Source organism: Marmota flaviventris, chromosome 6, assembly GCF_047511675.1.
Source record: "Marmota flaviventris isolate mMarFla1 chromosome 6, mMarFla1.hap1, whole genome shotgun sequence".
NCBI classification, from domain to species: domain Eukaryota; kingdom Metazoa; phylum Chordata; class Mammalia; order Rodentia; family Sciuridae; genus Marmota; species Marmota flaviventris.
In genome coordinates, this window is record NC_092503.1 from 86,633,870 (window position 1) to 86,646,631 (window position 12,762).

At 33.1% G+C, this 12,762-nt stretch overlaps 1 protein-coding gene across 41 annotated transcripts in view; it reads right to left on the reverse strand.

The window, feature by feature from the left end:
- Positions 1–3,526: 3,526 nt before the first annotated feature.
- Positions 3,527–12,762, reverse strand: part of Rims1 (regulating synaptic membrane exocytosis 1) — a 451,978-nt gene continuing 442,742 nt past the window's right edge. For all 41 annotated transcript variants that reach the window (XM_071613918.1, XM_027928014.2, XM_027928062.3 and 38 more), the window contains 3 exons: positions 6,436–6,537; positions 5,668–5,807; positions 3,527–3,745 (listed from right to left, as the gene is read on the reverse strand). In XM_071613918.1, the coding sequence (XP_071470019.1) occupies positions 3,527–3,745; positions 5,668–5,807; positions 6,436–6,537 (461 nt within the window). The remainder of the gene's footprint in view (positions 3,746–5,667; positions 5,808–6,435; positions 6,538–12,762) is intronic.

Sequence of the window (12,762 nt, forward strand, 5' to 3'; positions counted from 1 at the left end):
GAATAGTGCTGATCTCATGAATTTATGTGAAGGATTAAATATAACACCATTATCCTTTATGTACAAATGAAATATGTCATCTTAATTATTTCTTTTATAATGATATCTTTTAATAGGGAGCTTTTTAAAGACAGGCTCAATGTTTTTCTTTTATTTTTATATTCTGAGCACTTAAGCCCTTAATAATGTTGGCTAACTATAATCAAATCATGTACCTCAGGCTGAGATTTTAAGAACTGAGTTGTCATAGTGAGCAAGAAACTATGAAGACCTAGCAAATTGCTTTGCCTTTCCATGGTATAGACTCTGAAATCTCAACACTGTGCAGCTTTCTCTGATTTGATGAGATCACTGCTTTTCTGTTCCTGTCTAGACATTTTGGAACTGCCTGTAGTTAGCCCCCATTTCAGTGATGTGCCCTCACCCTCCCAGTTACGTGCCATCTTAATGCATACATATTTCACAGATTTACTCTTGACAGTTTTTAAATGGACCATCAGTTGCTTTGGCCTCCCATTGACCTGGCCTCATAGACAATTTCACATCTTATAGATCAAACAATTGGATGACTTCATAGGTAAAAGTCAATCAATTGTTTTAAAAACTATAAACAATGGGTGGTGTCATATCTTAAATTGTTGCCTTGTCTCAAATTTGGCTTATTTCACTTTATGAAGATAAAGTATGGTCTATAGAAAGTGGAGACTAGATCTCAAGGTTTTTTTTTTTTTTATTATAATGTGACATAAAGTTAGTGCTTACCAAGATTTTTCTTATTATGAAACATTTGAATACACTTTTAGAGAAATTTAGAGGTCATGAAATTAAATTAATAAAGCTAATAATTTATTGTTCTACTTTTGCAGATATGTTTATTCCCTAAGAGTCTATTGAAGATGACTGAGTGAATGCTTTGATCATTTTGTTAAGCTGGCATACTCTAAGGCAGGATTCTATAAACTAGTTAAGGACCCAGAGGAACAGATGGAAAAGGGAACCAGGTAATAAGATGAGAGGTGCAGGCGTTGATATTCTGGTATATCACATCACCAGAAATGATTTGGCAACTGGACAACAGAGTTGTCTCTTTTATTAACACATTCAGATAGCAGCAGAAAAACAACCTTCCATTTGATTCTTACTGAGATTTATTGTTTTTAATAATGCCACTTTTCAGAAGTATAGTCATGTGCTCACGTAGACAGGCTGACAAAGTGAAAACTTGTATGTGATGCAAAGTACCTTTTGGGCCGTAGATTAAGACATAGATAGTGCAGTGACAAGTCAAGTCAAATGCCCGCAGCAGACAACAAATCCCAGCCTCCCCTTCCATGCTCTGGCTCCCATTTTGCACCATTGACCCCACAATGGAAACCTGGCAAAACATAGAACACAGATGGCTACTGACTGACATGAAAAGTAAATTTTATTAAACATGTTTACATACATGAGTTGGAAGTTCATTTAAAAGCACAGGGGAGTGTTAAGACAAGTGGTCAAAATAGAAAGATACTATCCAATTATAATCATTTGATTGTTGGCCACTAAGACAGAACGGAATCTAGTAGAAGTGCACCAATGCTTCAGCTCCTCCTGCTCAGCCTGGTGAGCAGTGGTCAATCTGTGCCCTGTGGAATGATGGGCAGATAATTCTGGCATGTGTAAATAATAATAAATAATTCACTTGGTGCAGGCAGTATGTCTATGGATTAAAACCTAGTGTGTACACAGTGTCTACATGTGTTACAGCCCCACAGTAGGAATCTACACCAAAATATTTATTAGAAGGAATTTGGTCCATACTACATCACGTTTTCCAGAGGGTAAAAAATAAAGTCCATCTATAGACATTTCACCCCAGACCCAGACTGAGTCTGGCTAAAACCTGCAAAATGTCTATAACAAAAATGGATGGCTTAGATTTCTTGGTTATTTTAGTATAGTAATTAACGAGCAAACTGTACAATACATGCAACATACAAGCTGGCCTATGTGGAACTAACATACGTTATTAAATAACCTTTGTTTCTTTTCTTTTTTTTTCTGTTTTCTTTTTTTTTACAAAACGTGCATGCAGCTTTGAACAGTTCCAAGTCATGCTGCTCTATTTGTGTAATCACAAAACTGAATGACTCATAAAAGGAGGGAGAACATATCGATGCACCTGCAGAGCCTGCAGTTTGTAGCACATATACAGAATGTCACAGGGGAACATCAAGGCCAAGGAAAACTCAAATGAAGGAAATGCAAGTTGAAGTTTGACTTTGTTTTATTTTCTCCCAAAAAAGTAAGATACTTTGCATTAAAAAAATCAAGCTTTGTGCTTGCATCGACCTCAAAGAAATGTAAACTAAAATTCAATAAAAACATTAGTTTAGTGCAGAATATTTCAACTGGAATTTCCAGTGGCATACTGAACAGCTCATACCATGCTCTTTCCAGGGCAGATGAAGGTGTCTACACTGAGGCATGGTTGAGAAGCCTGGGTGTAACTGACAGTGTCTTAGGCTCAAGTCTATTTCTAGTCACCATTCTGGGAAGTCAAAAGTACGTTTTGTACACATGAGCATATTTTCTTTTGATATCAGGAAGAAAAAGGCATTACAAGGAGGGTTTTCAAAGTACAATTATGTGGTAAGTTTTAGTCCCCAGCGTTAGTTGCAGATTGACTTAAAAGTCTTCCATGCAAAACAATGGAAAACACAAATTAATTTTCTGGAATGCAAACGGATATGTTCCTCATTTAAAAAGTAATTCTGTGATAATTTATTCTGGAAGATAACTTTTTGTCTTTTGGATTTCCACACATAAGACTTTGAAGAACTATAAAATGAAAGTCAATGGAATGCTTAATTGGCCTCACCTCATCTATCTCTTGAACAATTTGGGGAGATGCTACAGAGACTGCTTCAGCCCTTTTTTTGGATACTTTTGGAAAAAGAAAGGAAGGGTCTCTGTTAGCATTACAAAGCCTGTTTGGATATAGTCAAAAAAAAAACAACAGTGGAAATAACAAATACAGTGAGAAAAATCAAAACAATAACTCAAGAAACCCAACACCAACAAACAACACACAAATAACCAAAACATACAAAAGAACAAAAAACCTTCTTAAACACCAGGGAAATAACACTGCGTGTGGTCTATGCAGAAATGTGTAAAATACAACTTTTCACAGAGTGAGAGTTTCCAGTTTGTTCAATTTGGTGTATGTGCATGTGTGTGTGCAAGTGTGTGTATGTGTGTGATGTGTGTGTGTGTGTGTGTGAACTTGAAGTTTCCTCTTTTTCTATTTGTTAGAAGCATCAGTGACTCTCACTAGCATGTTGATTCTCACTGTAATTTGATAGATTGCCTTGTTCTGTCATATGAAGCCATGTTTGAAACAACAATTGGGACATATTATTGAAAAACTACTACAAGCAAAACACAAGTTGATTGTCTGTCTCCAACAATGCTTTTGATCATGAAATATCTGGTATCTTGAAAGGTAGAGTTTTATTGGAATGACTCTGGTATGAGTTCACTATGATCGAATGCAGGGAGGCCCAGTTGAACTTTCCAGAGATGATTGGGAAGCCCGGCGGGTTAGGGGAGTGACTGTGGGGTCCACCAGTGATGAAGGTGGGAACAATTTGTACCATCCAATGACCATGCTGGAGAGATCAAGTTCTTCCAACAAGATTTGAGCCACACCCATGAAACATTTATGGTCCATTCTGCCATAGTCTCCCCAGACAATCACCTGTAGAGACATAGAAATACAACATAATTGAACTTTTTCTCTTTCACATGGTTGATGGGTTCAACACATCTATTCAGTAAACATGGGCCAGTCAGTGAAGAAGAGCAAATGCATTCAACTCCAAGGAGGAAGCATAGATAAGAAGAATTACTAAGGTTATGGTGCTTAGAAACACTTGGCAATAATTTCAAATTTGAAAGAATGAGAGTATTATTATCCTAGTCAGTGAGAAGTGTTATCTATATAAGCTGTGCTAAAGAAATAAAGATCTATTAAAATTAGCATACTACAGTGACACAGTCACATCAATGTTTATAGAAGCTCAATTCACAGTAGCTAAAGTATAGAACCAACCTAGGTACCCTTCAACAGATGAATGGATAAGAAAATGTGGTCTCTCTCTCTCTCTCTCTCTCTCTCTCTCTCTCTCTCTATATATATATATATATATATATATATATATATATATATATATATATAAAATGAAATACTACTCAGCCATAAAGAAGAATGAAATTTGCTGGTACACAGATGGGAACTGGAGAATATCATGCTAAGTAAAATAAGCCAATCCCAAAGAACCAAAGGATGAATGTTTTCTCTGATATGTGGATACTAACTCACAATAAAGGGGGTGGGTAGGGAAGAATAGAAGTACTTTGGATTAGACAAAGGGGGATGAAGGGAAGGGAGGGGGAATGGGAATAGGAAAGATAGTAGAATGAACTGGACATTACTATCCTGTGTGCATATATGATTACACAACCAATGTAATCTACATCATGTACAACCAGAAGAATGAGAAGTTATACCCCATATATGTAAAATATGTCAAAATATATTCTACTATTATGTATAACTAATAAGAACAAATAAAAATATAAAATTATGTAAATTCAACATCTTTCTTGTATAAGTACTATCTAATAAGCAATGTAAATGACTATATAGTTCTAAAAAGTAAAATTTTTAACCTTGGAGGGCAAAGCAAACAATTTAACTCAGGTTACCAATGAGTGCATGCACCATCGGTATATAAAAATAATAACATTAGTTACTTCACTTTTTTATATTATAGACTTGGTAGTAAAGTGAAAGGTTGAAAAATGACTGTGAGCTGGTGGTACCTTTTGAGGATTTGCTTAACAATTTTGATTTGATAGGATGTTAATAAGTAGTTGGCTCATTGATAGGTATTGCAATCTGGATGCTCTCCCACTGCTGTTGGGTAAGCTTTCCATCACATGTAACGCCCAGGCTCTATGAACATTCTTCAGTTATCCATCAAGGTTCTCTACTGAATGCATTCGACTGCTTTACACAAAGGGTTGGTGAATCCTGCTGTTGCAACTTACTGAGTAACTTTCCCAAATTAATCTCTGTGCTCCTCAGACATAGTCTTTAACATGATAACAATATTTATTGTACATGGTAGTTACAAACTTTCAAAAGAGAATGGTATATGAGCACCCATCAAATCTATCCTGGGTTCACCACGGTGCCTATATGTTTCTCTTTTTATTCTCCATTATTCCTCTTTTTAGTTCATGTCTGGTACACAGTAATTCTCAATTATCCATCTATCTATCTATCTATCTATCTATCTATCTATCTATCTATGTATCCATCCATCCGTCATCCATCTGTTGAGGCTAGGAGAAGGATAAGACAGGGCAAAGGTAGAAGGAGAGGATGGAGAAAACGGAGAGAGAAAATAAAAATTTTGTTTTCCACTTAATCCATCAGATATTGTTAATACTATATATTTTTGTATTGAAAATTAACTACTTGTGGTTATTTTTTCTATGCAAGAATATAATATTACCTTTACTGAATTTTATTCTTTTCATGTTTGTCCATGCCTTTGGTATTTATATGGTTAACATAGAAATTATAATGTCAAAGGCCAAATTATTACTGACCTGAAGAACTTTACCCTGTGGACTTTCATCAAAAACCAGGGACTGCTGATACAAAGGATCAAGGGTTTTCCGTGCAATTCTTGTCTTCTTCTTGGCTATACAGGCTCCATTTTCCAAAAGATAAACTTTGACATATGGTGCTAAACAAAGGTAGATTAACAAAAAGAAATTAGTATTTGGATGCACTTTTTGTTTTTAAATTAGAGAATACCTTATTAAAGAATTAGAGATGCTTATTGACTACTTCCCATTAACTATTTAGATCACTTGAAATATCCATTGCTCTACAAATTCTATTTCTAAACACCTACATATTAGCACTACTGTCATTTTCCTCATTTTAAACAAATGTATACAAAGTTATCTTGAAGACTTTTGACTTCCTTGGTTTATGGCAGGCATTACAATTCAGGTTTATATTTTAAAGCTCACTTTAAAATTAGAACTAAATTCTTTTTTCTTTTTATTTACAAATATATGGAAAGAAAATAATTGGTACAACTTAAGAATGTACTGTATTTAAACTTTTAAAAATATGATGATACTCCTTCTAATATCTTCTAGCAGAATAATCGTGCAAAGAAAATTCAGGTCCACTTTTATACAATCAGAGATCATAGAGTAGCTGTCTTTTTAATCAGTTGGATGATGCACAAGCAAGCATATAAAATCCAAATGCAGCAAACGTCTCAGGGTTCTGCCTGATATTCACTGGACCATGCTCTGATGTTGTCTGTGTACTTATTAATGAGCAGAACTTTCCCTCACCAGGTGTCGATTTGGAGCCAGGTTTTTGCGTCAGGCTTCGTGCTCTAATAACTTCAACTTCTAACTGGCCCTTTTTATCCTCCATTCCAATTTGTATATCACCTGCAAGTGGAGGCAAAGGAAAATGTCTCAGCTTCTTTGCAGTTATGAGCAGTTAAAAAGCAGAGGCCCCTAACAAACTCCAACTATCTTTATGATCTTTAAAAAGAAATTAATTTTAGGAGGGCCTGCCCTAACTCACTTTTCCTTCCTGGTTTTCAAATCAAATTTTGATCTTTCTCTGTACTAATCCATTTTAAAAGCTTCATGAATTAGTTGAAAAAAAATCACCAACTACAACACTGAAGGATTTACATGAGTCTATACTCTAATGAGCTCTTTCCTCTATTGTCATCCATTTGCTTATTGGTGAAATATTTAATTATTTGTCTTTCCATTATTTATAGAAAACTATCATTAATATTTTGGTGAATATCATAGTAATCTCATAAGTACTTTTTTCTGTCTTTGCATCTATGTATCATCATCTATGCATCATACATTGTCATTTTATTGACAAATAGGCCACTGAATGGATGTGTATTTACCTATTTAACCAGTCCCCTATTGATGAAAATATGGGTTATTTATATTGTTATGATTATAAAAGCATTCTGCTGAACAATTTTAGAAGAATTCTTGTACACTTGGTCAATTATTTCTTGAACATTAAGTTCCTGGATTTTAAGTGTATGTATCTATGGACACTCATAAATTCCATGTACATCAGCAAACATCCTTTAGAAAGCTATATTATTTCTTTAGAAAGGCTATCACTAGAAATATCTATCTTCCCATTTCCCATGCTCATTTAAAAAATATTTTAGTTGTCAATGGACTTTTATTTTATTTATTTATATGCAGTGCTGTGGATTGACCCCAGTGCCTCACACATGCTGGACAAGCGCTCTACTACTGAGCCACAATCCCAGCCCCTCCCATCCTCATTTTGGTATGAGGAATATATCTAAGTTTTGTAAATCTGATGATTTAAAATTTATATTAATTTACATTTCTTTGGTTATTCGGGAGGCAGAGGCTTATGTAGCCCCCTATAGTTTGATATGAAATTAGGTTAGCAATTAGAAAGAATAGGAGATAGGTCCCTCATTTTTATTTCTTTGGAATGCTAGTTCCAGAATTTTCATGTATCCTGCATTCACATTTTTTTTAGAATTCATCTGTGAAAACATCTGGACCTATCCCCCAACCCCTCTGCTAATTTTTTGTGGGTAGAATATTTCATACTTATACTCCTATCCATGCTTATACTTCTATCCATGTTTTTTTCTATCTTCTATTTCCTCTTAAATTATTTAATGGGTTATATTTTTTAAAATATAGATCCCAAGACAGATTTCCAAATTTTAGACACTTGTGTAAGCAACTTTCTTTCTTCACTTAATGTTTCTTAGACATCCATCCAAGTTGATGTATAGACATCTAGATCTTTCCTTTCAGTAGCTATATGGTAATATATTGTGTGACTATTCCATATTTTATTTAACTAATCTCCCTTTGGGGGTCTTTTTTCCCCTCTATATGGGGCCATTATAAAAAGTGCTGCAGGGACTGGGCCTGTGGCTCAGTGGTAGAGCACTTGCCTAGCATGTGTGAGGCCCTGGGTTCGATCCTCAGCACCACATAAAAACAAACAAACAAACAAATAAATAAATAAAAGTATTGTGTCTATTTACAACTAAAAAAAAAGTGCTTCGAAGACAGTTTTGAGGATACATAATTAGAAGTGGAACTGACTGGTCATAGCACATACACATTTTCATTTTTATTAAATATTGGCATATAATTCAAAACTGGGACTGAATCAATATTTAACTTCCAACAATCGTTTGTGAGGATGTGTATTTCTAAAAGCATTTGTCTTTATACTGAAATATTTTTTTTCCCTGGTCCAATCTGGTGTGTGTACACATGTATAAATACATGTCTATATAAACTCTTATCAGACTAAGTAAGCTCCATTTTATTCTAGTTTACTGAAATTTTTTTTCTGGAATTTTTTAAAATTGTAGATTGACACAATATCTTTATTTTATTTATTTTTATGTGATGATGAGGATCAAACCCAGTGCCTCACATGTGCTAGGCAAGCACTCTACCTGAGCCATAACCCAAGTCTCGAAATTTTAAAATCATAAATGAATATTGAATTTTATCAAACATTTCTTCTGCATATATGAAGATGGCCACTTTTAGTCTTCAATTAGATTAATGTGGCAAGTTATATCAGATATTGGCAAATTTATCAATTATTAAACCAGCTATATGTTTGTGGAAAAAAATACTATTTGGTTGTGACATTATTATTTTTAATATTGCTGGATATTTTTGCATAAGGTTCATAGGGACTTTGGAAAGTATGACCGATGTTTATTTCAGTTTGGAAAATTTCTCAGTCATTACATTACATTTATTTATTTATTTATTTTGGTACTGTTGATTAAACCCAGGGGCACTTAACCACTAAGCAATATAATCAGCCCTTTTTATATTTTTATTTTGAGACAGGGTCTTGCTAAGTTGCTTAAGCCCTCATTAAGTTGTTGAGGCTGGCTTTGAACTTGCAATCCTCTTGCCTCAGCTTCCTGAGCTACTGAGATCACAGGTGTGTGCCACTGCCTTAATCATTGCATTTTTAATCGTGTGTTCTGCATTATACTCTCCTCCCTTGTTCTGGAACTTTAATTGCACATTTATTAAACCTCACCTTTTATCCCCAGCTCTTAACTTCTTATTTATATTTTCCATTCATCTACATCTGTGATAAATTCTGGATAACTTCTTATGACTTATTCACTAGTTATTCAATTCTCTCCCCAGCTCTGCCTAAACTACTGGTAACTCAACCATTCAGTTCTTAAGCTTAGTTATGTTTTTCAAATCTAGAATTGTCACTGTGTTCTTTTTAGTGGTTTTTATTTTCTAATGTCATTCACCATCTTTTTTTTAAAGCTCTTTGAAACATGTAAGTATTTTTAGTTTAAATATTAACTTTACTATCTGGAATCATTTGAGTTTTTTCTCCATTGTATGCTGTTTCTACATTTAAAATTATTTTGGTTTTCCTTTCTTGTGTGCCTGGTGTTTGTGCTTGATGTTTCTTCAATATCATTGATCCTTAATGTTTGAGAAAAACTTATTTCATGTATTGAGATTAATTTTAAAAGTAAATTTTTTTTTGTTATTTTGTATTGTTTTTAATTGACCTATTTTTGTTCCCTTCTTTTGTCATATAAGCACATTCATTTATTTATTCTGTCCATCCCTTTACTAGCATAGAATTAAAATATTTTAATTATTTTATTTTAGAGACTTTTAAATATTTAACACATGGACTCCTATTTTTACATTTATACCAAAATCCAAAATTAGTGTTTCTACTTATTCCCAAAAAAGAGGAAGATGTTTAGAACTCTTATATAGATTTTGACCAGCATCCTCATTTTATTTTGTTTTATATTGCTTTTTTCCTGGGTGCTTTTTCTTGTTTTGTTTAGGTTACATAATAATTATTAATTCAGTTTATTAATGAACCAAGTTTCATTCATTTCTTTCATCATTGCCCCTTATATTTCATTCTTTTTAGTTTATTCTTCTTGCTAAAGTATATCTTTTAGTAAAGAGTGGTAAACTTTGAGTCTGTGTGTAAATATGTATGCCTCTATTTCATCTTTATTCCTGAATAAAAGTTGGTAGATCTTTTCTTCAGCATTTTGAGAATCAGTTCTTTTAAAGGCTTTTTATTTATTAATTTATTTATTTTGCATTGCTGAAAAATAAAACCTGTTGATTTACTTTGTTTCCTGGCGAGGCAATCTTATTATCTTCCTTATGACTCTTCTTCACGACTTGAGTCGAGGTCCTAAAATATCTCAATAGTGCATTATCCTTTTTTGTTTTGCAATAATATTCATTTCAGCACTCAGTAGGTTCTTTATTTTTTTATTTTTATTTTTTGTAGTTGTAGATGTATGCCTTTATTTTATTTGTTTATTTTTATGTGGTGTTGAGGATCGAACCCAGTGCCTGATGCATGCTAGGCAAGAGCTCTGCCACTGAGCCACAACCCCAGCCCTCAGTAGGTTCTTTCAATATCTCAGATTTCATATTTTTCTTGAGTGGCTCCACTGCCATTATTGTGTTTTTTCTAAAATGTTTCTCTATTCTCTCTTTGGGATCCTATTAGCAAAAGGTTGAATTTGTTAGTTTATTCTCCCTACATCTCAAATTCTCAAATTCAGGCTGAATTGGGGTGATTTTTCTATGATCCTCCTTGCATTTCACTAATTCTGTCTTTAACTACATTCAGTACATCATTTAGCTCATGAACCAAGTTGTAAATATTAATCATTATAGTTTTCATTCTCCAATTCATTTTCTTAAAACTATATACTTGGTTTTGTTTAACAATCTCTTGTCTTTTTTCCTGTGGATTACATATGAAACTTTATCTCTGAAAATTATATTATAACTAAGTTTCTAAGTTATTTTTAGTTGGCTTGACCAGCTTCTCAGGTGTGAATTCTATTTGCCGTATCAGTTGATTAACTTCATTGTTCCAGACTTTCTCATTAGCTTCATAATTCTGTTTTAGACTTTAGCTCCTAGAGGTCTCTTATTTTTTCATTTAAACTTTTAAAAGGTTTTAATTAATCATATGCACAGAGTATACATGGCCAAACAGCTGCATAAGATCTATTTTTAGTATAAATAACAGACAACAATTCCCTCTCAACTTCTGGCCTTCTAAAAGTCACTTCTCAAAATTTTCAATATTTTAATCTAATTTTTTTGGCATTTTACTGTTTTTAAACACTAATTTTAAGTATTACTAACTCCCAATTTTGATCAGTTTTAACTGTCTTCCTACCTATGCCACATACCTGACAATTTCTGTCATTCCAGTTATACCAATATTAACATTTATATAATTATGATTATGTAACCTTATTTATAGCTGTATGAACCAGAACACTACAGTTACTTCTCCTTTTTTCCATACTTAATAAGTGTCATTTAATAAAAGCCTTTGCTTACATTTTTATCACTAATTCAAACCCTTATTCTCTCCTTGTTGTTTGTCTTCAATAAAAGCAAAAACATTAAGTATCCTATAGATTTTGCCTTATAAAACCTGATGTGCTACAGTTTGTACAGATTCTATTAAAATCTTCCTAAGCTGTTATATTTAGATCTTTCTGCACTGTCATGCTGAGTATCCCATAATTATCTCCTTTTTGTGAGGAAAGGAATTTATTCACTGGATCTATCTTCCTCTTTTTTGGCTCACAATTTAAAAAGTTCACTTAGTTCATTTTGTTGAAGTAAATCCTCTAGTAACTTTCTGATCAGTGCTGGATATGAGGAGAATAACTCGAAAATTTGCTTGTTCAAGTATGCATTATTCTATCCTCAAACTTATTTGGCTGGATCTTATGCTCTAGATTGGAAATCAGTTGTTATTCAGCATTTTGAAGGTATTGCGTAATAGTCTTCTGGTTTTCAGTGTTATTATTGAAGAGTCCAATAAGAATCTGATTTTTTGGTAGATATGTATAGCATTAAGTTGTCTCTCAGGAAACTTGCTTGATTTTCTGTTAATTGCCAGTGTTGCAAAATTCCATGATGATGTATATCTTTCAGTTAATCTATTTTCATCCAGTTTGTTCAATATTCCATGGATCCTATCGGGCTGGAATCTCATGTCACCCAGGAAAATATTTGTTGTAGTTGTTACATATAATTTTCTCCATTTATCATCTTTTTTTAAAAGTTTACTTTAGAGTATACTATGCTAATATAGGTTGAATGACCTTTATCCAAAATGCTTGGAACCAGAAGTGTTTCAGATTTCATATATATTCAGATTTTGAAATGTGTGCATATGTATATCATATGTATGATATACATATATCATATTATTTCATAAATGAAATTCATTTATGTTCAAGTATATCTTATATATATAGCCTGAAGGTAATTTATACAATATTTTTACTTTGCTTGTGTTTTATCTGGAAGTTGTTATAGATATTGGGATGTTCAACTTATAGATGTTTTCTTTCCTTTTATTTTTATTTTTTTGAAACCTGAATATTTTAACTGAGGAAAAACAAAAACCTAAAAAATATACACACTAGGCCACAATTATTTATAAACACATATGTTTCAACTTTTCTATTAGGAACAGCAATTCTTAAACCATAATTGTCTAATGCCATCTTTTGTGGCATGTATGTATCCTCCTTGCAACCAAAGGTAATTAAT